At 45.2% G+C, this 27,042-nt stretch overlaps 1 protein-coding gene and 1 long non-coding RNA gene across 6 annotated transcripts in view; one reads left to right on the top strand and one right to left on the bottom strand.

Moving 5' to 3' along the window:
• KCTD1 (potassium channel tetramerization domain containing 1) overlaps positions 1-27,042 on the top strand; it is a 174,917-nt gene that overhangs the window by 68,170 nt on the left and 79,705 nt on the right. Inside the window, exon 1 of one of the 5 annotated variants that reach the window (XM_017651217.3) lies at positions 16,549-17,591. The exons of 1 other annotated variant lie outside the window; for it this stretch is intronic. Coding sequence is in view for 3 of the 4 variants with exons in the window: in XM_037025409.2 (XP_036881304.2) it covers positions 17,934-19,727 (1,794 nt within the window). In the remaining variant the exon portion in view is untranslated. 3 more of the 5 variants (XM_037025409.2, XM_037025406.2, XM_037025401.2) reach the window with 3 other exon arrangements.
• LOC140843389 (uncharacterized) lies at positions 4,383-18,614 on the bottom strand. The gene is made up of 2 exons (XR_012121101.1): positions 18,477-18,614; positions 4,383-4,539 (listed from the first exon to the last, which is right to left on the bottom strand). It is a non-coding gene; the product is annotated as an uncharacterized lncRNA (long non-coding RNA).

Below are 27,042 nucleotides of genomic sequence, written 5' to 3'. Positions count from 1 at the left end.
CACAGAGTAATGGAGCTGTACCCAGGGTATCCTGGGGCATCCTCAGAAAGTAACAGAGAGTTATAAATATAGAAATGCTGGAGCTTTTGTAAACAGAACAGAGTTATACAATCGCCGTAATGGGAGACCTTCTTCCACATTTTCTTATTTCAGTCAACTGAAGCACCATTTCCCTGGCCCCGAGGTGTGAATCCCTAGAATCATAGACTTCTCTCATATTGGAGAAAGAAGACAACTTAGTCGTTTTCAGATGAAGGAACAGAAGTCCAGAAATCAGCTGCTGATTTGCCTGAAGTCAGAGGTTGCTCAAGCTAGAGCCCAGTTCCCCTGATACGGATGTCTTCATTAGGGTCTTTCTGATCAATTTTTCATCTAACCACCTTTCCTTGTGGTGTTTCTCAGATTTTACCCTTCCTCATCTTTGGTTCTCCTAAGCATCTTCTCCTCCAAATTTCTCCTCACATTCTTACAAAACTAATGTTCCCCAAATACAGTGTTCTCCATGTCACTCTCCAGTATCAGACCTACCACAGTCTAAGCAAACACAAGGGGTAAAACAAGACCCCTCTGCCTCCATGAAGCCCTCCTGGGTTGTTCCAAAGTGCATTTAGCTCACCCTATTTGAGCTTAGTTGCTTTACTACCTAGCATGTGAATACAGCCTGGTTGGTATTGTGTGCAATGATTTTTACTAATAAAAGTATTTTCTCAGTACTACAGTCCAGGATCTTCGGCTGCACCCAAGTTAAGTTCTTGCTGCACACAGATTGCCTGCCCTTGGTGACCCCCTAACTTTGACTTGCACACGGTTTTGGTTGGCCTTGGTGCCAAATCTACATGATCTTTAGTGAACTTATTGCTAATATCTAATTAATTCAGTTTCCCAGACAATATATTTCTCTTCTTTATCTGGAACTGAGTAACTTTATATGCTGTGTGTCTCCCTGGAAAACTAAGTTCCAATCGGTGACTGCAGGTCTGAACAAGGAGAGAGTTAAGATCAAGTTAGAGGAGGTATTTCCTAACCAGAGGTGAGTTTGAAATAACCCGTTCTCTGTGAATAATCTGTGCCCCTACTTCCCCCTCAACAATTAGTGTAACGTTTAGTTGCCACTGCCATGAGAATTAAGGCAAAGTACCCTCCTCCCTGATTTGAGTCCCAAATGCCTTGCAAGAAGTATCTGACAGCCTGAATAGAAAAGTCGGGGGCGAGAGAGAGGTAGGAAGTGTTTCTATTCCATGACATTTGAGCTGTGAGTTGTCAGGAAGGGAAAGATCTGAGTGGGTTTTTATCCCAGACTGAAGCTTTGCTCAAAGCATTCAGCTTATTTCTCAGAGCCCCTGGGGTTCTACAATTTTTAGGTGGTAGCTATATTGTAATAAGGAAATACAGGATTTGGGATCAAAGTACCAGGTTCAAATATTGACCCTGATTATTAATACCTGGGTTAAATAATTTGGGGGCAAATTGTCTATTTTCTTATCTGTCAAGTGGGGAATAATTAGAGCACTTCATTCTTTTTTGTGCAGTTTAGATGAGGTAATACATAATGAAAGTGCTCTAACTCACCATACAAAGGTCAATTACATGCTATTAAAGATGCCTCAATTCAGCCCTTATGCTAAATGCTGTTTTTGCAATGGAGGTGGGATCAATGAACAGGCAAATTTCCTTTTAAACATGTTAGACAGCAATTTTACCCAAACCAAATTTCTACGCAAAAAGAAAAAAGTAACACTTTATTTCCACAAAGACCATGCATTTGGAGTGCAACTTTAGCTTTTGTGACAGTACCAACATAGGTCGGTTTTGCAAAAGAAGCCAAAAGGGCTGTCACTGTGCTTGCATGGTTCTTCTTCCATTCTGTAGAGTTCAGTCTCAAGAGTGTATCAGTAGCAGCAAATTACTTTCATATGAACAGAGAGCAGATAGAGTTGGCCTAGAATTAGCTCTCAATGAATCATATTAATTACTGTATTTTTTCCTTGTCTTATTCTATGGTGTGACAGGTTTAGGTGCAATATATAAATGACTGCCTTTACACCCTACCTACCTTATTCTTTGTTTTTTGGTTTTTATTCATGTTGAAGAAAAAAAATCACTAAAAAATGCATAAGCTGGTCCGTTTATATCTGCCAATGCCTCCATTTGATTATTCCACTTACATTACTTTTTCTGTATTTCGAGTTTCACGTAACATATTTAACATTAGGGAGTCTTAATCATACCTTATTGAGAGGAAACAGGCGGGAATTAATTTTCGAGTGGCCAGAGAAGAAAATGATCTAAAATGTCCAAATTTAAAGTCCTGCAAATGCTTATTAGGAAAGTAAGGACTTCATTATCCTCATTTTTATTTCATAAACAGTATTTGCCTGAAAATATGTAATTTCATTGGTGGTTTGCATCTGATGGGGTCCCCCTTATACACAAAACACTGCTTTTTTCACACAGACTAAAAGAAATCACAGTCCCCATCCTCAAAGTGTGTATCTAATTCACATTTGCTATAATGGATGCTTAAAAGAAGCCCTAGACCTAGGCCTCTAGAACAGCAATTCCCTCTGATGCCCACATCTCGTCCAAGTCAGAGTCTTCCTTTGAAGCTATAACAATTACTCTACCTTCTTATTCTCAAGAAAACACATCGGAATTGCAGATAGTTTCGAGTGGTTGTTATACCATTTGTATATAAGTAATTTTCCAATGTTAACATTTTAGAATTAGTAACACATTTCTGAAAACATTGAGAAATGCCTGGAGATTTCTTATTCTAACAGAGATTTGCAGAACCATCCAATTCCTGTCCTGGGGGATGTACTAAAAGGTAGAGGCATTGATGTGGTTTGGATATAGCTCTTTAAAAATAATCTGTAGAAGAGTAGGCAATGAGTATCACAGGAAGGCTGATGAGCATTTGAACTCTGCTGGGAGAGAGGGTTCGCAGGAGGCCCTCAGTGTCATTCCCATCTTCCCGAGCACCCTGAGAGCCTTCTGCAGCAGGAAAACTTCCCTCTTTTGTCTCAGGGAGCAGCCATTTGTGGCATTAGCCCAAGGACACAGGGGCACAGATTCCTGGGTGGAAAGGAACAGATGGCTTCGTCACAACCCCTCCCTCTAACTTTCAAGATCTTGCTTCCAAAACAAAGCTTGGGAATTACTGTCTAAAGTTCTCCAAGCTACCAGGGGAAATGCCAGTTGTGTGGGCTGTGACTTTAAGATGAGACCAGGAAGCCTGTAAAGTGAAGTTGAACCTCCAAGTGTCAGTCTTGTAGATTTTAGCATGCAGGCGGACCCAGCAGAACGTTCATGCAGACGCTCGAAGAGCAAGCTCCCTCCCAAACTGCAAATTCCCACTTCTCAGATTCATCAAGTTGGAAATCTCTATCTGTACCCGCCCTCACCCTCTGTAGGCAGGAGCAATTTCAGAGCTGTCTTCGCTCTGAATTGTTAACCAGCTCAGAGCCTGGCAGTGCAGCCGGAGTGGCAGGCTTTTATTGGTTTGTCTCAGGAGAGCCAGAAGCAGCTCCGTGGAACTGGTCTGGGGCCCCTGCAGTGCAGGTATGGACCTGGTGGAGTAGGAAATGCAGCCAGGGAAAACACGGGGCAAGAGCCTGGGCAGACAGGCTGTGCCTACAGAATCCAGCTTCCTGCTTTCCTACTCTGGGGTAGATACAAGTAGGATCCTTGAACAAACCATGAAACCTTGATCACTGGAATTTCAGGAAGAAATAATATGGTTAAAAATGCCAAAATTCTGTGTTGACTTAATTGAAGAGGAAACAATATTTCATTATAGCTGTTTGATCATACTCCTAAATGGCAAGCCACTAGATTCAATTTTGTTCAACCAATGGCTGTTGGTCCCACTATGTGCTTGGGTTTGTCTTAAGGCACTGAATATAGAATGAAGAAACAGACAGACTAAATCCCACAGGGTGCAGACTCTGCTAAGATAGAAAGCTATCTTAGGTGAGAAATGTAAGGAATACTTGTGAAAGATACATATTTTTCCTAAGTAAAACTTAAGATGTCATAAATCCAGAGGGAAAATTACTCAGTAATAAAATACTCTTTAAAAGGCAAATTCCCACAATAATAACAAAAACAGCAATGATATATGTACTTAGTACAGATCTATTTTTGCCTTTCATCTAATGATTTCAAAGTTCAGGAACCACTGCTGAGTTAATCCCTAGTACTAACCCTGACTCTTCCATCTCCTTCTGGAAAAAAAAAATTGGCACTAACACTTCAACAACCCACAGGGAGTAAGTTCTGGAAACAAAGCTTGTTCACCCCCACATAAGCAGCAAGCAGCAAATTTATTCAAAAAAGTAAGTTGGGACTCAGAGGAATCAAACCAATGCTCAAAATGAATGTCAGAAAAAAGAAGTGGAATTTATTTCCTGCAGGCAGACGTGAAAACCTCTGTAAGGTGCCTTCGGTGTCCGCGGGGGGCTTCCCCTCCCTCTGAGACTAGGATCCAGAGGACACTCGGGGAAGGCTTGCTTCACTTTCAGAGAGGATTGCTTCTCCCTGTTTTAAAAACAGGAAGATAAAGATTTCATTTCCGTAATCGAATACATAAAGACAACCTGATGCAGCTGATGATCTCCAAGCCCTTTGATGGGTCCCCTAGGAACCATATTCATATGAAGGGAAAGGTGATGAATGAAAGAATTAGATTGTTTGCAGAAATCAAGTGTGATTCTGCCTGAGAAGGACAGGATCTGGAACAGACCTCATCCCTAATTAACATGGTAATCCGATACTTAGCGCTCTCACCCAACATTCTTCATCTTCAAAGGACCAACCTTACCAATATTAATGGATTCTTTGCCTCTTTTCCTCTCATCTGCTCCCCAAATAGCCACTCCCTAAAGTAAAGTTGGTCCCACTTTTTAGAATGGATTCCCATTATTGCAACATTAGGACATAGTCACAAGCATCTCTCCTTTCGGTATTTCGTGATGTTTCTTTTTGCCTCGTTTTGGAGAGATACTGTATATTCTATAACCTTGTAAAACTGTTCTTAAAAAATATTTACATGCATACAGGCACACCGGAGCCTTTTTGTGGAGATATTATCATAATAAAATAATACAGAAATACTAGCATAGGACAAAGAGCAGAAATGGCTTCATGAAAGCCTCTGAGATGTGGGAGAGCTGGGTGCTAACAGATAAGTAGAATGCATCAAGTGTGTAAGAGGGAAAGGCATCATAGGGCAGGAGAGAGCTGCATGCACAGAGGCCCAGGATGTGACCTGGTATGGGTGGTCCAGACACAAGGCCCCCTGCAGCGAGCTGGAGCCCAGGCAGGGCTATGGGTCAAATTAGTTGGAATGAGGCTGGGAAAGGGACTTGCTCGTGGTTACAGAGCCTGCAAGCCGTCCAGTCAAGATTTAAGGCAGGCTGTCAGGCTCAGAATCCATGCTCAGTCTAATTACCACTGCCCCTCCTTATACAAAGAAAAAGATGGATAAAAGAAACTCATAGACAAGTAAATTCACAATTACAACACATCTGTTGAATACCTTCTATGTGCCAGGAGCTCTAGGAGGCAAAGTGAATACAAAATAACAATGGTAAGTTCCTCTCCTTTAATGAAGCCCAAAGAGTCTGGTTAGGCAAAGAGTACAGACTCAAGGTCAGGTCTGTCCAAAACGGTAGGAAGCCCAGGGAAGACTGGCCACAGGGAGTCAGAGGAGGTACCCCTGAGGACTTGAGCGGAGTCCAGAGGCTCACAATTCAGTGGCCAGAGCCATCGGCACTGGACAGGATCATGACCATTGCTGGCATTTATTAAGCACGTAGAGTGTGCCAGGCACCGTTCTAAGCGCTTTTCCCATGTTAACTTATTTCATCACACAACCATCCCCCGTGCTACAAACAAAGACTCTAGAGAGGTGATGAATTTTGCCCCAAATCACACAACCTGTGAGTGGCAGAATCAGAATTTGAACCCAAGTTGTTTAGCACCAGAGCCCAAGCTCTTAACCACTACGCTTTATATACTCTCTTGCTATACAAAAGGGAACTCCAAGTGGCTGATGTCAGGGAAGGCTTCCCATGTAGGAAATCATTTAAAAAAGATCTCTGGGACTCAGCCATTGAGCGAAGGGACGAGGGTCCAGCCAAGGAAGTGCAGTAAGGTGTTCAGGGAGAGAGACAAGTGTTGTCAAGGAAAGGCAATTACTTCTGGAAGCTGGAGGGTGGGGTGGGGCTGGGGCTGCCATGCCACTGAAGGAACAGGCAGCGAGCACATTTCATCTGGGTCTGTGGGTTTTTGAGGAAAAGAAGCTTACACAAATAGGCCACGTTAAAGGACATCCAAGGACAGGAAACGGATCTCAACCTGGGCACATGTGGAAACTGTGCCCTCTTCCATGGGTGGCACTGCCTCTGTCTTGGTGTCTACCCTGCTCCCTGAGTCACAGAACACTGCAGGTGGCCTGATTCAGGGTACCACATGGGCCTGGAATGCACGTGCTGAGAGGGACAGGCTTCCCATAACTTGAGGGAACAGGGAAGGGGACTGCAGGGTTCCTAGCTTTGCTGCACTGCAGAGACCAGAAATAAGAAAAGAGGAGCAGGTTTGTGTGCCCCCCACCTGCCCTCCAATTCATATGTTGAAGCCCTAACTCCCAGTGTGGCTGCCTTTGGAGACAGGGTCTTTCAAGAGATAAGTAAAGTTAAATAAGGTCGTACGGGTGAGACGCTAATCCGGTAGGACTGGTATCCTTATAAGAAAACAAAGAGAGACCAGGAATCTCGCTCTCTCTCCCCACATGCTCAGAGAAGATGCCATGTGAGGACACAGAGAGAAGGCAGTCTACCAGCCAGGAAGAGAGGGCTGGCCAGAAACCCACCCTGCTGGCACCTTGATCTTGGACTTCTAGCTTCCAGAACTGTGAGAAAATAAATATCTGTTGTTTGATACACCCAGTCTGTGGTACTTTGTTATGGCAACTCAAGTGATACAGAGGGAAGACAATTAACCCACATGTGGATGAAGATGCAGACACAGTAGGCGGATTAAAGCAAATGGTGAGTTAGAACTGGCAGGGCTGGTGCTTCCGCGGAAGCAGAGGGTATGAGGGAGCCCGGAGGAGAAGGAAGAGGTGGAGGAAGGGATGTTGTCCAGGTCTCAAGCTTGGAGGAAGGGTGAACAAACTGTGCTGAATCTTACTGGGTCTGAGATTTGAGGGTTAGACCTGGACAGAGGGTGAAGGCCTCCTTAGGATTTCTTGGTTGTAAGCAAGAGAATTAAGTCAGGGATGACTGATTGCAGAGATGTAGCGGGACTCTATGGGAAGTTGAACCTCACTGAAAACCAAGGTCAGAATTCTAGGAGGCTCAAGCCTCCTGGAGGCCAGACCAGGAGGTACATCTGGATACTGGGGTGCCCCCACTCCCATCCCGAGGGCTCTTGCTGGAGCAGGACTGGGCTGCCTCAAAGGCTCTGGTCCCCTTTTTCACACAACTCGCTAATTTATTCTCATCACAATTCCTAGAGAGGATGACTGGCTCACGAGTTTCAATCCAGGCTTCTAGTTAGCCTCATGATTTCTTGTCCAGGGACCTATCCTTGAGGCAGTCAATAAGGGCTGGTGGTCATTTGATAGATTCTTGGCTGGACAAATCTGTTCCTTCATCAGTGGCTGTGAGCAAGGAAGGTGGCTTCCCTTAGAATGGTCTGGGGTGTGCCAGGCAGTGTAACTGAAACATTTAGAATGGAGTGTGGGGGTGGTAGGAAGATGGTTACTGTGGTTGTAGGTCTGTTAGGCATATTTGTAAAATAAGTGTATATTACTTCCGTTTTTTCAACAAATGAATTCCTACTTTACATTAATATTCTTTCCTGAAGTTCAATAAAATACTTTGGAGATCATTCCACTCAGCACCTACAAACCTATGGGTTTTTTTGTATCTATAGCTAGTACTCTGTTGAATAGAGGAGACATCATTTATTTATTCATGATTCATCTTTAGAGTTCGACTGACACTTTATTACAAACAATACTTCAAGAACATCCTAGTACATTTTTCTTTGTGCACAGCCTAGATTCCTGGAAATGGATTGCTCGGTTGAAATGGATGTGTATTTTGTGTGCTGATAGCTACTGCCAAATTGTCTTCTAAAAACACTGGACCAATTTATACTTCTAGCGAGAGAAGGTATATGCACTTATTTCTCTATATCCATACAAATGTTTCTTAAACTCTTTTGAGTCATAGACCCTTTTAGATTCTTAAAAGCTATGTATTCTTATTCTAGGAAAATACACAGATGTGTTATACAGAATGTAAATGAGTATGTATATCAATCCCTGAGCCAGTCTCTTTCTCTAGAAATTATGAGATAATACATACATACACATGTGTGTGCGTGTACATATACAGAACATTTTGCATACAATTTCTGCAGGTTCACAGAGCATCTGAAAACCACCCAGGAACCCAAAGCTTTATATTAAGAAACTCTGAACAGACAAGTGGAGAGCATCTCGATCTTAGCCGCACAATCAAATAATCTGCAGAGCTCTGAAAAATCCCCTTGCCTAGGCCACTTCCTAGACCAATTCAGTCCAATTCACCAGGGAAAGGCTCCAGGCACCAGTATGTGCCTGGTGATTCTAAATGTGCTCAATGACAAGAGCCACTGGCATCTAGGATAGGCCCATGGAAGGATTAAAAAGAAGTGATTTAAAGACAGAAAACCAGAGAGTGTTGTAAGGGACCCTCAGGGGCCTCAGACCTCTCTGGTGAAGGAGCTTTTATTTTAATGAGGGAGGTACTGGCTTTGATACAAATGTTTTTACTGGGAAAGTGTTAAGCATACTCACAAATAGAATGGACACTCATGTAACCTAAGTTAAACACTTTTTAGACTTTTGACATATTTGCTCTATCTGTCTCTGATTGGGATGGTGGCTAGGACGGCTGTTTCTCCTTTTAAATTATTTAGCCCCCGTAGTTTTTTTAGAAGCTCCCCTGATGATTCTAAGGTGTAGTCAACACTGAGAGTCACTATGCAAAGTGAAGCCTTCCAAAGAGAAGAAGCCCCAAGACTGAGACAGAAGGAAGAAAAGTCAGATGTAACTCTGAGAACTTGCAGCTTAAAACCAAAGGGCAATGCAGGCTCCCTGGGAGGGGGCTGACCGCCAGTGGGTGGGACAGTTTGCTTCATGCTGATTGCCGGAGAAGGCTTTGTGGGGAAGCGGGGTTTGCTGCTGGGCCTTAAAGAATCAAGACAATTCAGACATTACAGAGGAGGAATTTCCCAATTTGAAAGGAAGCTGGCAGTCAGGGCTGGTTCAAGCCCAACACTCGCCCCATCACAGGCTCAGCCGTGGAGAGATCCCTTCCTCTGGTCCTGCTGAACTGACTCAAGGAGATACAAAAGGCCCTATACCCTCAACTGCTGGCCCCATTTTCCTCCCATAATGATTTATAGGCCAGGGAGAAAAAGTATACAATTGTGTTGGGGACCATGTAACAGCATTTTAAGAGGGCAGGTGAACCTCTGTCTCCCTGCAGAACTAGGCAGAATTGGTGGTGAGTGTGCATCTTTTGGGGAAGAGGTTTCATAACTTAATTTGATTTTCAAATGAGTTCATGGCCCCCACTGATTTAGGAATCATTGCTAGAAAAGAAATTACTTTATTGCTTGCTAAATTATATTAGCGTTTGAGGTAGTGTTTCTCAAAGTGTGGTCAGATTACTACGAGAATGGTCTGAGCTCTGTGTTAAAAATGTGCACTCTTGGGCTGTACTTTAGATACTACATCTGAATCTCTGGAGTCTGCACCCAAGAATCTGCATTTTAAAAGAAGTTCACTGGATAGGAGAGGTTGGATGAGGATAGATAGATAGATAGATAGATAGATAGATAGATAGATAGATAGATAGATAGATAAATGATAGATAGGTAATAGATATAGGTAGATAAGTACATTAGATAGACAGATAATAGATAAAGATAGATGATAGATAGATAGATGGATAAATGAAATCCAGTAAGTGATTCTGCTTGATTCAGATATTCTTTTAAGGTTCATGAACTGCCTCAGGCTTTAAAATCTGAAAGCCAGTAATTTTAGAAAAGCTAAATTAATGGTAAATTTAGAAAGCATGTGAGCCATGAAAAAGCATGGCGCTAAGGCACGAGGCCTTACAAGACCCAAAGTGCCACAGAACTGGGCACAGCAGGCAGAGCAAACATCTTCCTGAGCACCTCTGTGAGCACCCACTTACAGTTGTGTTGTGTGTGTGTTACCGTTTGGACACAAAAAGATGCAAAGTGAGGGTCGTCCTTAATCTCTGACAGTTCAACTCAACTTCCCAGAGCCGCAAGAAGAATACATAAATGTGTTTTTCTATGGCAGGTGACAGAACTACATGAAAGGCAGAGGGAAAACCACTGAGCTTGTGGACATACTGAAGGGTCAGCCCTCCCTGGCGTCAGGCCAGGCATGTTCCTCGAGAACCTTCTGCCCTGCTTGCCCTTTGCATGTGCCTGGCAGAGCTTGCCAAAAATCCACTGATGACATATTTTGAGTTATGGATTTTGAAATATGTAGTACTTATAAACAGTAAACCCTGTGGGATTGAATTCATGGAAGTGCACTTTAATATAAAAAATGGCTTTTTCTGAGCAGTGGAAATAGAATTGAACGACCCAGTTTGGTGAGTTAAGAAAGTGTGTGTGCTCCAGATCTGCCCCTCATTAGCCATGTGATGTTGGGTAAGTTATTTAAGCACCCTGGGCTTCTACTCATCTGGAAAATAGGAACAATTCACACATACATTCATGAGCATGACTTACGAGTGTTAATATAAAAGACCAGACCCATAGCAAGCACTCACTAAATATTAACAAGAAATAAATATGGAACATACACATTTTTCCAGATTTCTGTACTTTTGCAATCTTCTCTAATAATGACTTACTGCTTTTATCATCAGAAAAGAAAGATAAATCACAGTTTTGCTTTTTTTTTTTTTTTAGTTTAAGGGAATGAACTGTAAAGGGAGAAAAGACTGTAAAACAAATAGATGTGGTCCCAGTCAAGGAAGCCTATTTTTATTTGGAGTAAGGACAACATGTGACCCCTGGGCACCCTAATCAAAGCACAGACTGTAGCAAGAGTAAACATGAAGAATTAGGAGGTCTAACATGAATCATCTGTGCTTCAGCTCTGCACACTTAGATACCACAACACGGGTTAGGGCACAAGGTTTCCTGCTTTCCCACCCTTCTCCAAGGCAGTGCTCTGCTGTCGGGTGTAAGGTGGCATCAAATTAAATAGAACAAACCCATCCCAGGGTTTCTTTAAGTATTCAGATAAACCCATGTGCCCCAATCAGTTAAATTAAGCTTTCCTATGAAAAAGTAAGTCAATTAGTTCAAAATGTGGGTTAGTGCTTCTGGGTATTTAAAAGGGGATTTTTTTTTCTTTTTAGTTCATTTAGAGACATAGCCATGGGGCAAGTACATATCCACTCTTCAGTATATCCTGTGAATTGCCTCGATATACCTAGATACTAATTTCTGATATCCAGAGCTTTAAAATCTGGTCCTTAAGCTATCTCAAAGTTGTGAAGATACTAAAATTTCTAATTTTGCCCTTTAGTTTATATCCTTTATCCTCACCATCATTTACAGAGTGCTTGACATTGCTATAGAACATTGAGAAGACATGATGATTCTATCCTAATTGAAACCTCTTCCTTTCTTCATTCAATAAATACTTACTCTCTAAACTTCTGTGAACAAAGGTAGGTGTCCAAGACATTATAAAATGTAGTTCTGCAGCACATTGTGTGGCATGTACTGCAAAACTCATTTGTTTTGTCCAAGAGACCTAGATGCAATAAGCAAAACTTTACCAGAATATGAATAAAATTAGATATTTCTTAAGATGAATTTCTGACAGCAATTTCTGGGTCATAGAATATGAATATTTTCATGGCTTTTGAGAGGTTGCACAATTGCTTTCTTAAAAGGCTCTTTTAATTGATATTGACAATAAAAAAACATGGATAACATTTTCATATTAACATTTGCACATAAAGTAGTTCTTTACATTTTTGTTTGTTTTGTTTGCTTTTACTAATTTAATAGGCTACTTTGTGAAATGTAGTAAACAGCTTCAGGAACATTTGACATTACACATATCTTTATCTCCTTTTTCACTTTAATCAGTATTGCAATGACATTGAAATAAATGCTATTTAATAACAGGACTAACACATACTTCAATCCCACATATGCTTTAAAGATGTGACTAGAAGCTAAATTAAAAAATGACTATCATTATAACTTTTATATTCAGTTTAACTTTGACAGCCCTTACCTTTCACTTCTTTATTAACCAAGTGAAGTTTCATTATATTCAGCTTCAGTGGCTCAAGAATTAACAAAGAGAAGAGCACATTTTAAGCTCCACTGAAACATAATTTACTTATGGAGAATTACGTTCCCCTCATATATTATGTTTAAAAAACAGCCTAGGAGACTGGTAGGTGATTATTAGGTTGAAAGATTAAGAATGAAAGGTACCAGGTGGAATGAAAAATTCTACTCCCATCAATCTCTGTGTTAAGTTCACTCTGACCTTTTTTTTTTTTTTTTACAAAGCATCAAAGATACAAATAAGTGGTACCCTCCTTGTCCCTAGATTTCTTCAGAATCCAGGGTTACAACAGAAAACACTTCATTCTAGTCCGGTTGGGTTTGGGGGCATTCCTTTTGCCTCCAGAATTCTTCACTGTCATTTCTTCTAAGACACAAATGGTAGCCAGAAAAATAGTACCAATAACCAGATGCCAAGTGACAGGTTTCTCAGGCCATCTCTCTGCTGTGCTTGCAGTCCAAGGCCTCAGCTTAGTACTCTCCTGGTTTTGCAAGATTTCCAAATCAAATGACTCACACAAGTACTTTAATGATAGGGAAGTGTTCCCTTGGAGATTTTTCTTTTTTAATTTTTGTTTCCTAAAAGCCAAATGTGGTCAAGTGGCTTAAGTGTGGGCTATGAAGCCAAACTTTCCTGCCTTACCCAAGTCTGGGAGAACTTGGGCAAGTGGCTTAACTTTACGGGCCTTTCTGGCCTTAGTTTTCTTGTTTATAATGAAGCCTAGGAAATAAGAGCTGGTAGTTGAATGTTCACTAATGTTCCTGACACTGTATTATGTGCTTTACTCATCATATCAATGCACTTAATTCTGGCAACCATTGTGTGAGGTAAGAGCTATTATTACAATCATCCAGATAATAAAATAATGAGAGAACTGAGGCATAAAAAAGGGTAGCTGGTAAGGCCAAACCAGGATTCAAACCCAGGTACCTGGTTTCAAAGATGAAGCTTTTAATCACTCTGCTACACAATCTGAGATTAGCTGTCTTCCTACACTTAAATATTTGTATGCTTATTGAGTGTTTACTATGTGCCAGCCGTTCTGCTAAAATATGCTAAGGAACTGTATTGGAAATGAACCAGAGATGGTGGTAATAAATAAGGCATAGTTCCTGCTCTTGTGGAGTTATTTTTCTTTTCTTCCACTTTGCGAAATTAGATGACATGGGTCTTATTTTCATCTGAGTTCAGAAAATAAGATGATCTTCAATTGAATTCAACAGAATTTAATAGTGAAACTCTGAAACAAAGATATGTCAAAAGAGCTTCAATTTTAATTCATATTTTACTTCTATCATACTTTATGAATCTTTCAGTAATCAAATCAAGAAAGCATGACTTGAAAGTGATTAACCAAAAAAAAAAGTGATGAAGTAAATGCTTTTTCTGGCCTCTGCTCCCAGGAGCCCCCAAAATTCTTTTGAATTTACCAACTAAAATACTCCTCAACCTACATCTTTTAATACACAGATACCTCCATTCTCAGGTCCCTCACTCTACTTCTGCAGTAACTTCCTACAGGGTGTTCCACTAGAGAGGGAATTAATGTTAGGGAAATATTAAACCAAAGTAGTCATTGTATTCATTTTAACCTGCAAAAAATAATGTTGCCTTTGCCTTGTAGCTACTTTTTGTCCTGATTTTAATATGGGAATTCAGATCCATGATATTTTAGATTTTTTTGCCAAAAATTTTCTTGCTAAATATGGGATTTAACTAAATGCACATCATGTTCATTACTCCATTCAACGTAAGTGACTAGAGTGCTCATCATGTCCTAGGCTCCAGCCTAAATTACTGGCTTAATAGAGGAAACAGGCAGATAAAAAGCACTACATGAATTATATATATAATTCAGAAGACTGGAAACAAAAAGGAGGAAAAGCCGAACATAGCATAAACTTTCACAAGGTGTGAACCTGAAATGACAGCAGATGGGTTGTAAAATGAGGGGGAAACATTTGGGGTTTTTCCTTCCCAAATACCCATGTCACTACTTTCAAGAAATCTCCGAAATGGAAAGACAGAAATAGATGGTACTTTTTGATGTTGATGAAAAAGACAATAAACGTGGGGCATCTTGTTGAAGATGTAAACATCTGAGCATAGCTTATAGTAAAGAGTTCCAACAGTTAAGTGATTGCAATAAATCTTACATATAGTACTGGAATCGTTTTTAAAGAAGCTATACATTCTGCACCGGAAATAAAGTCTCCTTACAAAGGAGTGACAGGCAGCTGTCAGTTGTAAATGGTGGGCTGAATGGACTTTATGATCGGGCACAAAGTGAAGGAAGCCCCGCGGGGCAGATAGGCAGAAGACAACCAATATTGCCTCTCTACCAAAATAATAAGAAAGCTATTTTCATTCTCTCAATTTGGAATTGAGTAAATGGAACCACAGGATATTTTTAAAGGATCATTTATTAAACCTGGAATTGAACTCCTTTATGAACTCAACTGTAATTTTGTGTTATTGAGTTTTAAAAACTAAGTACTTTTTTTTGGTGGGGGTTAAGAAAAGGTTTATTACTGCTTGGTTGTTCTGGGTGTTCTGCCTGGTAAATACGGTAGGTACTAACTTGAAGAGACCTCTTCCAATATTTGATAAAGTGTCATTATGGGCAAAGAATTTTGATAGCGTTGCAAGAGCTCGTGCCACGAAGCAGATGCACAGGTCGCCCGATAATCAGGCCCAGGCATTCTAAGGTGCGTTTTACGTATCTAACCTAACTGGGGGGTCCTACTCGTTGTTTGCAAACTGTCCAGGCGGCGTCTGAAGCTGTTGTTTTTCCGAGTCCGTTAAAAATGTATTTGCACTTGGGGTTTTTTGGCTCTGCTCTTCCCCACTCCCGCCCCTGCCCTGGGGGGTATTTTGTCCTGGGAGCACCGAACTATTTTCTTTTCTGGAAATGAGTTGACGTCAGCTGGGAGCTGTTTGGGGTTGTTTTGTTTCCCGGAGCATCCAATTCAGCCTACCGCCTCCGGCAAATAGCAAGCAGTTCAAAGCAGCTCGCCCAGCGGGGAGGGGGTCTAGAAGTGAGCACACCTAGGGAGCGCCTCCAAGCCAGCGCTGGAGAAGGCGGCCGAGTCTTCAGGCCGGGCCAGGAGCGCGGCCCTCGACTCGTTGTGCCCGCCGTGAGGGCCGCAAGGGAAGCAGCCCCTGGTGGGTGATTTCCGGGCGCCTACCTGAGTGCTCAGTAGCTGAAATCCCCCGCCCGAGTGTTCCCGTGGCCGGGAAACCTGGGAGCATCCCGGGACAAAGGGCCAGCCCTCCGGAAGTAGCCGCGTTCCACTGGTGTGTGCCAGCTCGTGTGCGCGGCGCCGCGTGTGCAAGTAACTTGGCCCTGGGCTCCGGGAAACAAACACACTTTTCTACATGTTTCCGGGGGCAGCGCTTTTGAACAAAGCCGGCCGCACCTCGGGGACGTTTCCCTAGGGGAGCAACCTCCGGAATCCTCGCCTCCTGGGACGGCTCCCTGCGGAGAGCAGGGCGGCGAGAGTGTGTGTTTCCCGGGAGGCGGGAGGGGGTCCGGCGAGGCAGGAACCTGCTCCCACTTGCTCGCACCTGGCGCGGTCTCCCCCACGCTGCGCGGCGTCCAGGGCAGCGGCGGCACGCGGAGGGCGAGCGCTGGCCGCGGGGGAGGACACCGTCACCTCTCAGTTAGCCGCCCACGCGGCTCGGGGACCTGGGCTTCCTTTCTTCTGCCCCCACCCCTTAATTGCAAACTGATGGATGTGTTTCTATTGATGCGTAACATTATGAACTGCCTCGAAAGCCGACGCGGAGGGCCCGGGAGCGGGGGCGGGCAATTGACACGACCCCCACAGCCTAACCGTCGAGATTCCGGACTCGGAGGCAAAGCGGAGGACGCCCTGGAGGAGCTGGCGAGGCTGCCTCGCAGGAGGGCCGGCTCGGCCCGGGGTCGCGCTGCTGGAGCCTGACAACGTCACTGCCTCTTCCCTTGCGACCTTGAGCTGGCGGCACGCCAGGGGACACTCCGGGTGGCGGGGAAGGAGAAAATTAGGATGCTGTGCCATCCGGAGCTGGCTAGGACTGTGCCGCCAGAGAAAACAGCCCGCGTCTCGGGCTGCTCCGGGGGCGTTGCTGCTGGACCCGGGAAGCGGGAGGCGACCGCGCGAGGCCGCGCCGGGAGCCCGGGAGCGCCGGGGGCGGGCGTTTGGCTGGAATTGGGACAGTATCTCCTATGGGAAAGCGGGACCTGGCGAGCTCGTTGGCCGCCTTTCCAGTTTCGGAGGCACCCGCCCCCGTGCGCCGGGGGCAGCGCAGCCCCGAGGGCGAACAAATGGCAGTTGACAAACTTGGAACGAGAGCGCGCTCGGGATCCGAGCTGCCGGAATTGTGGCGGCGGCGGGGGTGGCCGGGACCCAAGTTCACTTTTTCCGCCCGCCCGCCCTTCGGGCCTTAGAGACGGGAACTGCTCTAGCTCAGCTGGGTGGAGCGCCGCGCCTGAGGGAGTTGTGTCAGTTTGCTCGGAGGCTGGGAGGGCGGTGGCCTGGGAGAGTGGGGAGGGGTCCCCGGGGTCCCGAGCGCCTCTCCCTGCGTGTCCCCTCCCACCACCCGTCCCACCCAGTCTGTCTTTCTGGTTCCTTCCCCAGGCTGGCTGGACCGGCGCGGACTTGCCCCAGACCTACGGGGAGCGCCCCAGGTCTTTAATGACAGCTTAAAAGGGGCTGTTGGAAAAGTCGAAAGGGTTGAGGCTGGCGTGGGGCGTGTTTCGTTCCCTTTGCAGGAGTCGGAAGGGGAGCTGGGAGCCGGGCGGCTGGCCCCAGGCCCCCGCGCCTCGCCGCCAGCAAGTAGGCGGGGGAGCCGCCGCCGCCGCCAGCCCCATCCCGCTCCCAAGCCTCGCCCGCTGCGCCCTGGCCGCGGGCGCAGAGAGGGTGCGGGGCCTCTCCGCGCCTCCTCCACCCTGCTCAGTAACCTGCCTGCTCCGCTCCGCTCCTGGCGGCCCCGGACACGGGCCTCTCGAAGCAGCGCCCGCAGCCCGCCCGGTGTAGCGGCCTCCCCAAACCCCCGGCTCCGGGGGGCGATGAGGGGGCGGTGGAAGGGGCACTGCTCCTCGGGCATTACTTAGGAAAGCGAGACCGCCCCGCCCTCCCGCCGGCCCTCCCTCTCCCGCCCGGCCCGCGCGCCACTCCGCCAGAGGGTAAGTTGGGAGTGTTTAACCCCCACTGACAGCTCCCCCCCCCACCCCGTCAAAGTTTTCTTAGGAAGGGAGAGGGGTGGGGGCAGAAGAGGGTCCAGCCAGCCTCGGTCCTTACGCTCTCCCTAACTCACCCCCGCCCCTCTCCTCCCCTCCCCTCCCCTCCATCCCTCCGCGCCGCTGCCCCTCCGGAGGAGCGCTCCGAACTGACAATTGGAGCGCGGCTCCTTTAAGAGCCCGGCTTTGCCTCCCGGTAGCTGAAGGTCATTAAACACAAAAGCTCTCAGCGCTGCGGTCCAATATAGCGCATGCGCCCTGCCCGCGGACTGGCAGAGAGACGGCAATATGGCGAGAATGCCTGGCAACGGGGACTGTAACACCAGCGCGGGCGGCAGCGCCGGCGCCGCCGCCGCCGCCGAGAACAATGGGGAGCGGGGCGAGGGCGAGCGCGGCGCGGGGGGCCGCGGCCGCCGCCACGGCCGCCCGCACGACTGTAGCGCGGGCGAGGAGGAGGAGGAGGAGGAGGACGAGATCCAGGAGGTGCAGATAACGGGGGACGAGGAGGAGGAGGACGGCGGCGGGGGCCTGGAGGAGGACGAGGAGGACGAGGAGGAGGACATGGGGCTGGGCTGGGACGGGCCCCTGGAGCCCGAGGACTCGGCCGGGGAGGAGCTGGCGCCCGAGCCGGTCCGTATGATCGATATGGACCAGGGCGCCGCTCTGGAGCCCGAGGCGCCGCCGCGGCTGCTGGCGCCCCGGGCCCGCGGCGGGCCGCCCGGAGACGGCGCCGAGCTGGACCCCGACGCGCTGCAGCGCCCCGAGCGGGCCCGGCTGAGCGAGAACACCCGGCTGGCCACCCGCTACGCCGTGCGCATCTTCCGGGAGTACCTGAGCGAGAAGGCGCAGAGCCCCGACTTCGAGACCATGGACAAGGGGGCGCTGTGCCGCGTGCTGCGCTCCTTCTACGCCGAGGCCCGCTCCAAGAGCGGCCAGCTCTACAGCAAGTCCTCGCTCATCAGCATCCGCAGCTCCCTCAACCGCTACCTCAACGAGCCCCCGTACTGCCGCACGCTCGACCTCACCAAGGACCCGGAGCTGCGCAGCGCCAACCTCACGCTGGCCGCGGTCATCCGCAAGCTCGAGGAGCAGGGCGCGGGGCCGGTAGTGCAGAAGCAAGCCATCACGCGCGCCGACCTGCGCAAGCTTTACACCTCCAGCGTCTTCAGCACCAACACGCCGTTCGGGCTGCTCAACAAGGTCTGGTTCGAGACGTGCATGTACTTCTGTACGCGCGGCCGCGAGAACCAGCGCGAGCTGGAGGAGGACTCTTTTGGGCTGGCCATGGACGAGGACGGCCGCAAGTTCGTCTACTTTAAGTCCCTCGGGCCCTACCACAAGTCGCGCTCGTCGTCGTGGAGCAAGAAGCGCGCCGAGAGCAGCGACGAGGAGAACTTGCCCCGCATGTACGAGACGGGCACCGAGTTCTGCCCCTACGCCAGCTTTGTCAAGTACCTGTCGAAGCGCAACCCGCTGTGCAAGGCATTCTTCCAGCGGCCCCGGGACCACTGCAGCGAGGGCGATGTGACCTGGTACGAGAACAAAGCCATTGGCAAGAACTTGCTGGGCACCAGGATGCAGATGCTCTCCAAGGCAGCCAAGCTCTCCAAGACCTACACCAACCACTGCATCGGCGCTGTCTCCATCGCCACGCTCAACAGCATCGCCGGCATTGGCACCAAACTGGGCTCCCCCGCCCCGCAGGGCTGCTACGCTGAGGCTCTGAACGGGGCGGCTCGCCAACACTCCCACCATGCCCCAACCCACCCCTCCCACCACCACCGCCCCCAGCCGCCCTCTCTGGGGAACACCTATATCCTCCCCAAAGACAGCCAGGTCGGGCCCGACGTGAAACCCGAGGCTGCGCCCAAGCGCGCGCTGTACGACGCAGTGTTTGGGTCGGGGGAAGTCTGCGGCCCTTCTTCCCCCAAAAGACTGTGTATCCGTCCCTCGGAGCCTGTGGATGCGGTGGTGGTGGTTTCTGTGAAACACGATCCCCTGCCTCTTCTTCCAGAAGCCAATGGGCACAGAAGCACCAATTCTCCCACAGTAGTTTCACCTGCTATTGTTTCCCCCACCCAGGTAACCAAACCAAACTCTATGCATGAAATGTTTCTCTGGGACAACTTCGGGACTCAGCTAATGCAGGTCTGGGTTGGGGGGATGTTTGAAAAGTAGCAAATATACTGAATCGAATTTGATTTCACCCGTAGAAGCTTAATTCTCTCGGTGCTTTTCAGGAAAGTTTACACCTAACCTTCAAAGATGTGAAAGGGCAGGCTACCTAACTATCACTGCCGGGCAGTAAGGCTAAAACCTCAAGTGCAAAGAACAAAAGGGTTAGCTCAACTCTCAAGGCTTCTCTCCACTAAATGCTTGAATGCCTGAGTTTTATAACGCAAAGAGTGCAGGAATACTGTACCTACAAAGGAAGCAGTTACTTAAAATAATTATGAATAAAGTAACCATTAAATATACTAATACATGTTCGCTGTACCTTAAGATGGTAGAAAAACAGTTAAAAACTATTAGAAAGAAAACATGCCAATCCCACTTCCTGTAAGGGGGTGAAGAGGGGGGGAGACTGGCATTGGCCTGTCCATGTATACTGTAACATGTATGTTGAATGTTAAGTGACGTTTTGGTGTAGTTTCCATAAACTAAAATCACTCTGTAGAGTTATCACTAGGTGGAAAGGGTCTCCACACCCCCAGCCTAGCCCCAGGTCCTGTGGTGCCCAGCACTGTGGGCACTGAAACATTGCTGCTGTTACCTGGCCCCCTGGAGGTCACCGTGGAGAGGGCAGAGAAGCTTAGGATATAGATAACTAAGCACAATAGTGTGGCAGGAACACCAAAGCCAGACTGATAGTGGAGAAGCTGAGCCACCTTGGGCAGACCAGTTCACTTCTCTGGCTTCAGTGTCCTCACGAAAGATCAGGAACTGTTTTAACATTAAAATTATTTAAACCAGTACCGAATTCCAGATGGAGACTGGGAGCTTAAGTGGATGCTTCCTGTCTGACTACATTTCATAGAGGAATATATTGGTCTTGTTAAAATTATATTCACCTTTTGGATACTCTTCTCTAGGAGTCTGAAAACAGAGGTCTTTGGGGACCATGCTCTGTTCTGCAGGCAAGAGTAGCCACAGGAGATTTTGCTTTGAGCTCGCTGCTATCTAGCAGAATTTCAGCTCTAAGTCTAGAGGGATAGTGCAGACCCTTCAAGGAACAGATGTCAGGTACCTCTGTGCTTTTTCCAAAGTGGAAATTCCAGTTCTGGACAAACTGACCCTTTCAAATGTTTACCAGCTAATCAGCAAGCCTCAAGGCCAACTGAGAAAGGGGCTGTAAATGGTAACATAAACACCAAAGTTCTCTAAAATACACAAGATCTGCAGGCTATGTGTCTTTCTGTACTTGTAGCCTAAGTAGTACTTTAATGACAACCCACGAGGTTATTTGAGGCAGTTCTAAGGGTGGAGAGGAGAAATCTTCCTCTTCTTCAGAGAGTTTGGGTTTGCCTTTTCTTTGAAAGCAAATATAAATGTTCACATTCTTCTGATAAATTAAAACCCTTAAATGTCCTGGTTTAGAGTAGCATCTGATTAACTGCAAGATAAAAGCCTAAGACAGTTTATTAAAGTCTGTATCTACTTGGAACAATACTGAAACAGTTTGTTTCCTGGCACCTGTCTGCTGGTTTCTTGACACCAGTGTTATATAGAATTATGACTTCAGATCCACAAAAGACTGGGTTTGGGGGGTCAGGGCTGTTAAATTGGTTTTGTTGTGTTCTAAGAAATGCAATCCCTTTGTCAAGATCTTTTTATTTTAATCGAGTGAGATAAATCAGGTCCATAAACCTGAATACTGATTCTCTTATTTTTCTTGAGTTGTAGTCAGGCAACTCCCAAGTTAAATACATATTTGAGTGTCCATTTGATGGTTATATCATTATTATGGCCCTCACACCTATCTTAGCTAACTCTTCTGTATTTAAAAAACTACAAAAGTTGTTCTCTTTGCACATACTTAATAGCTTTCTCCTAATGTTAATTTTTTTGAAATCAGCATCAAGAAGTTTAAGGAGACCCTTTAGTTCCTGCAGAACTCACTTTATGAAGTCTGAGTATTCTAAGTACAAAATGATGTTTAAGTAGAAAGCTGATATTAAACTTTTTCCTCTTATATTTACTAAAATCCCTATGAGGATCCAGGTCCAGGCATTTCCTGGAGATTAATAACTGACTGGGGTCACTGGCCCAAGGCAGTGCTTGAGGTGGTCGGCTCCCCGAGCTGGTCATTAGTCCTCCAGCTTCAGTTTCAGTCATTATTACTTAATTATCAATACAGACTGTCAAACTGTAATACTGACCAACCCTCATCAGGTGGTGTCCCACTGAATTCTACCGTTACTGATATTATTGTGGACTTCTTGATAACACAGTCGCCACCTGATGCTCTGCTTTGCTTCTGATGCTGCAAGTTTCTCAAAAACTGAGAGTTGCTTTAAATACAATGTACTCGTTTTACTTCTTGAGGGTGTTTGTGAGTGTCATTTATGGGACTGGTTGAAAAAGGAGTGCATTCAAGGATTAACAGTTACAGATTTGTGATTTTTATTCCTGTGACATGCCTAGGATTTGCTGTTTGAGGGGAGGTTGTGGTGTTTGTGATTTACCAGTTTAGTCTTTAAGTCTCTTCAATGTCTGTGTTCAAAGTAAAGGGTGGTTTTAGTTCCGTTTTTCCCCATTGTGAGCTGAGATGATTGAGTTATTGGTGTGGCTTCCTAGCTCCTACGTAGAGATCACATGGTACATTTTAAAAGGTTTAGTGTGGCCTATCCTACATCTTCAGAGCTGTTCTGTTTGTAAGGAAACACAGCATTTTTCCTGCCTCAGAGAACAGGACTTCAGCTTAGCTGAATGACAGAGATTTGTAACTTTAGCCTTTATCATTTACACAAAAAAGAATACTAATAGGAATCTAGATTCTAAGTGTCATTTTTGTTGCTAAAGTTTTTATAGACTGCCTCTCTCCAGTACCAAACAAAAATCTGAAAATTGGCTTCCTAAAATCCACTTAGAAGCGTTGGTAGGCTTGTGACAAAGGTGTAAAATGTCTTCCGTTGCACATACTTGACCCTAACCCAGATTATCTGCAGAAATTAATTTTTAATAAACTTTCCTTAAATAAACTTTAAGAAATGCTGTAAGTAGGAAATGTATTAGCAGAAAGATTTTGGGGTTGGTGGAGCATGTCCACTGTTTCTGTTTCAGTCTTCACTAGGGCCCAGAGTCAGTCTTTGAAGTTTCCCAGCTGAAAATCAGATGAGCCCCCTGGGGGGCTCACACAGCCTTGAGTTGCCTTTGAGGAGTGAGATGCTGATAGCACTGGGGATCAGTTTTCATTCAGGTGCTGTAGGTGGGAAGGGAACAGGAATATTTGATCTGTCTGCTTCATAGAAAAACATGCAGTTTATGTATTATTGAAACCGTCATAAAGTCTCATTTTGAATTTGTAGACTAAATTCAAGACTGGTGGACTTGGCGACTAGGTAGGAGGGACTACGCTTTTTTAAAAATGGACTCAAACTTCTATAAACGTGAAAGGAGTAGTGTGTTCCACAGCTATAGAGATTGTAACAAGACATCTTTGCGGTGATTATCTGGAACTATTAGGATTAACTGCCTTGTTTAAAGTGGACATTTCCCTGATTTTTTAATATTGGTTTGTGGCCACATTCCTCTTTCTTCTGCAGGATGCCTGCTCCCCTTTATGGGGAGTTCAAATTGGTGGAGACACTAAATGTCATCACTGTAGTATGTGACTTTTTTTCGTTTGGTTGGGAAACAATTACTGAGCAACTACTACTTTGGCTTTTGTACCAGCACTCTTTATGAATCAATCCATTTTCCAATTGGCAAGTAATAGTCATTTGCAAGATTTTTTGGCAAGTAGTAATCATTGGCAAGATTTTTGGGCCTCATTAAATATTAAAACCAGGTCAAAATAAAGAAAGTTAAAAGGTGATATACTCAGTGTTTTGGGAAAAATCATATTTTTACCCTTGTGTATTAATATTGGAGTCAGCTTGCAGGTGTGTTATTTAAAATTGATATAAACTCACATATATGTCAGCACACTATCTATTAAGTCTGATCCAGGAAATAGGGAAAGAAGTATTTGCTGCCAGTTGAGAAAGTGAATCCCATTCATCTAAAACTTAAATCTTTGTATTACCTTGACTTTAAAATCTGGCTCCCCAAACCAAATGTCACCTAAAAGGCCATCCATTGCAAATAGCTTCCAAGCGAGAAGAGCCCCTTCTTCTAATTGGACCCCCAGTTTCATGTGAAACTGGTAGACAGGTTCTCACCATCGCCTCAGCCAGGTGAATCCCTGCTTGAGTTACTTAAGAAAGAGTTCAGTTTCAGTTTACCTTCTGGAGCCTTACTGCCTTTTCCTTTCAAAAGCAAAATTAATAGAGGAGTTGCTGTGTGGTTACATGTATTAAAAATCTTGTGACCAAATGTAAACTAGTAATTTGTGGGTCTGTCATATGCTGGAACTTTCATTTCTGAGATCTAGTTTACTTCTCATTCACAGCATTATACTGCTAGGAGCATAGGTCTTTTTTTTTTTTTTTTTTGACAGGGCATCTCTCATATTTATTGATCAAATGGTTGTTAACAACAATAAAATTCAGTATGGGGGGTCAACGCTCAATGTACAATCATTAATCCATCTCAAGCCTAATTCTCGTCAGTCTCCAATCTTCTGAAGCATAACGAACAAGTTCTTACATGGTGAACGAATTCTTACATAGTGAATAAATTCTTACATGGTGAACAGTACAAGGGCTTTCATCACAGAAACTTTCGGTTTTGATCATGCATTATGACCTATAAACAATCAGGTCAAATATGAATATTCGTTTGATTTTTGTACTTGATTTACATGTTGATCCCACATTTCTCCTATTATTATTATTATTTTTATTTTTAATAAAATGCTGAAGTGGTAGGTAGAGCATAGGTCTTTTTAAAGACCTCTTTGGACAATTTCAGTAAGGGACAGAGTCACGGGAATTAATTGGTCCAAAAAGGGATATTGGTTGACCTTGATAAACTGAAACGAAAGAAAATGCAGCTTTTGGATTTGAAACACTGCACTGGCAAACTTTTTAACTTAACCTTGGTGGTGTCCTGAGGTGCTGAATTCAGTTTAGCAGTGGTTAACCGAGCCCCTTTCTACCTGCTGCGGGCTGCCTGGAGGAGCAAGAGCCAATCCTTGCCCTCGGTACGGGTTTGCAGAGGGTGGACAAGTTAGTGGACTTCCACCTGAAGTGATTCTTCACTTTATACATGTACATCGACATGGAAACAGATGAACTTTGAAAGTTTTAGGTTCTACAAAGTGTCAGGCTCTTTGGGTTTTCAGGTTTGTAGAAGTTTCTTCTCTTTGCCTGCTATTGTCGAGAGAGGATAGGCTCTGAATTGTGTCGAGTCTAAATAACTGAGTGTTTAAGCCGTTTGAGATCTCTCGCTGCAGAAACCCGCATTTGAGGCTGTAGTACCTCACGTTCATGGCTATAAACTAGACAGCAGATTGCAGTACATCCACCGGGACTACAGGCCCAGCCTACTTAGCTGTGTTTCAGGCTTGCAGTAATTCTCAGTGTCCTTCTCTTTGCTTTCTTTACAGTCAGACTTTCTTACTTTCAGCTTATACTTTAACAACCTGATGGAGCATTTTCTTTCTCCCTAAAAAAGATGTGTTTATATATGACCACAAACTTTCATTAGTGACTGATATTTTTTAATTCATATCATATCCTAAAATAGATCCAAGTTTAGGATAATAATTTCCAAAAATAGTGGAAGTCGGAGCTGTGTTACAGTATTGTAAGTCCAGAGCATCCAAGCTCTAGTCGGAGTGCTCATCACAGCAGTTTGCTCTCAGGCTGCTTTTGGAGCGCCTGTGGGAACTTCCTTTTTCTGAGAGTTGTGATTCCTGTATTTAGTGACTGCAGACAGTTGAGCTCCTGCTGGCTCTCCAGGCAGTGAGGATGGTTGTTTTTAACATGTAGAGTGCAAGGAAAGGGAGCTCCTCACACTGAAGGAGCAGTGTGAAGATGGGAATGTTTTCCCCTGCTGAGTCCATTTAGTGACCCTAGAAAACTCAGGGAACATGGGAGACACCTTGAGAGAGAGTACTGGGGGCCCTTCTAGGGTAGCCCAGCTATTCCCACATCACCAGCTCATTCTCTGCCTAGTGTGGGTATTTGCGAGAATCATCTTTATAATGCAAACCTTGCCTGGGAGCTTCTAGACTCAATCGCACCTTGAAGTACTGTTTTCCCCTGCTCCCCTGGCTGTGAACCCTGGGAGACAGGCGTTTTGATCTGGTTGTTCGGTCAGTGAGGAAGGAGGTAAAAATGTGCTACCTGAAAGGACTGACAGATTTAAGAGAGCATTAGGTCGTAGGCATCTAGGAAAAAAGGGGAGGAATTTGGAAAGGAATGCTAAGGATGACAGAGATAAATGTCTCTGCCTTTGTGAGTAATATGGTCACTGAATTCAAATGTCAGCACTAGTTTGGAAGCTTGTTATCACCAGTTTCTAGTTTTACTTTGTGTCCCCAGTCCAGGTGAACCCAGTTTCAGGCAGGTGTCTCACCAGTCAGTCCCCATCCTTCCTCTCAACACAGGAAAAGCAAACTGTGTTTATAGCACCAGCTCCCATTTGGGTGCTTTCCAACATATGCCAGTGACCAAGCTAGTAAGTGCACTATATATGTGTGTGTATATATTCTAATTTAGTATTTGTAGATTTCCCTGCCTCCCCCTCTGTTTAGACAAAATGTTTATAAATAATATGTTTATATAGATACAGACACACACATCCATGTGTCTAGATAAAATTTGATACATGAGGAAATCCTCCATTTTACTGTTAAGTCTGAGAAATAAGTGTTTGAGAGAAGTTTCTTGAGCTTGTGGATGAGTTCTGATACCTAAACTTTAGGGTTTCTTTCCATGTGGTTTTTATGGACTATCACTTAGAAATGCAAGCTGCTTTGCCATTCCTAGCTCCCTAGCTGTTCTGGGTCAGCGATGGGACCAGGTGCAGGCAGGAAGGCCTGGGGAGACCGCAGGGGCTGTGAAGCTCCCATTTCACTTGCAGAGCCTGCAGAGTCTTGAAACTAATAACCATAACTTAAGGCCTAACACCTGGTAAGTAACTACTGGGATTTGAATCCAGGCCTGCACAATTCCAGAGTCTCTACTTTTCAATCCACAATCCTTTGATTCCAAATTCTTATCAACTGTTCAAATGGAAGAATTTTGCAAAGAGAAAATGGCCTTAGAGCCCTATCACTGCCTTAGTT

This window comes from Manis javanica, chromosome 9, assembly GCF_040802235.1.
Source record: "Manis javanica isolate MJ-LG chromosome 9, MJ_LKY, whole genome shotgun sequence".
NCBI lineage: Eukaryota > Metazoa > Chordata > Mammalia > Pholidota > Manidae > Manis > Manis javanica.
Note: the sequence above shows the minus strand (reverse complement) of the source record. Positions and strands in the feature narration are given on the sequence as shown.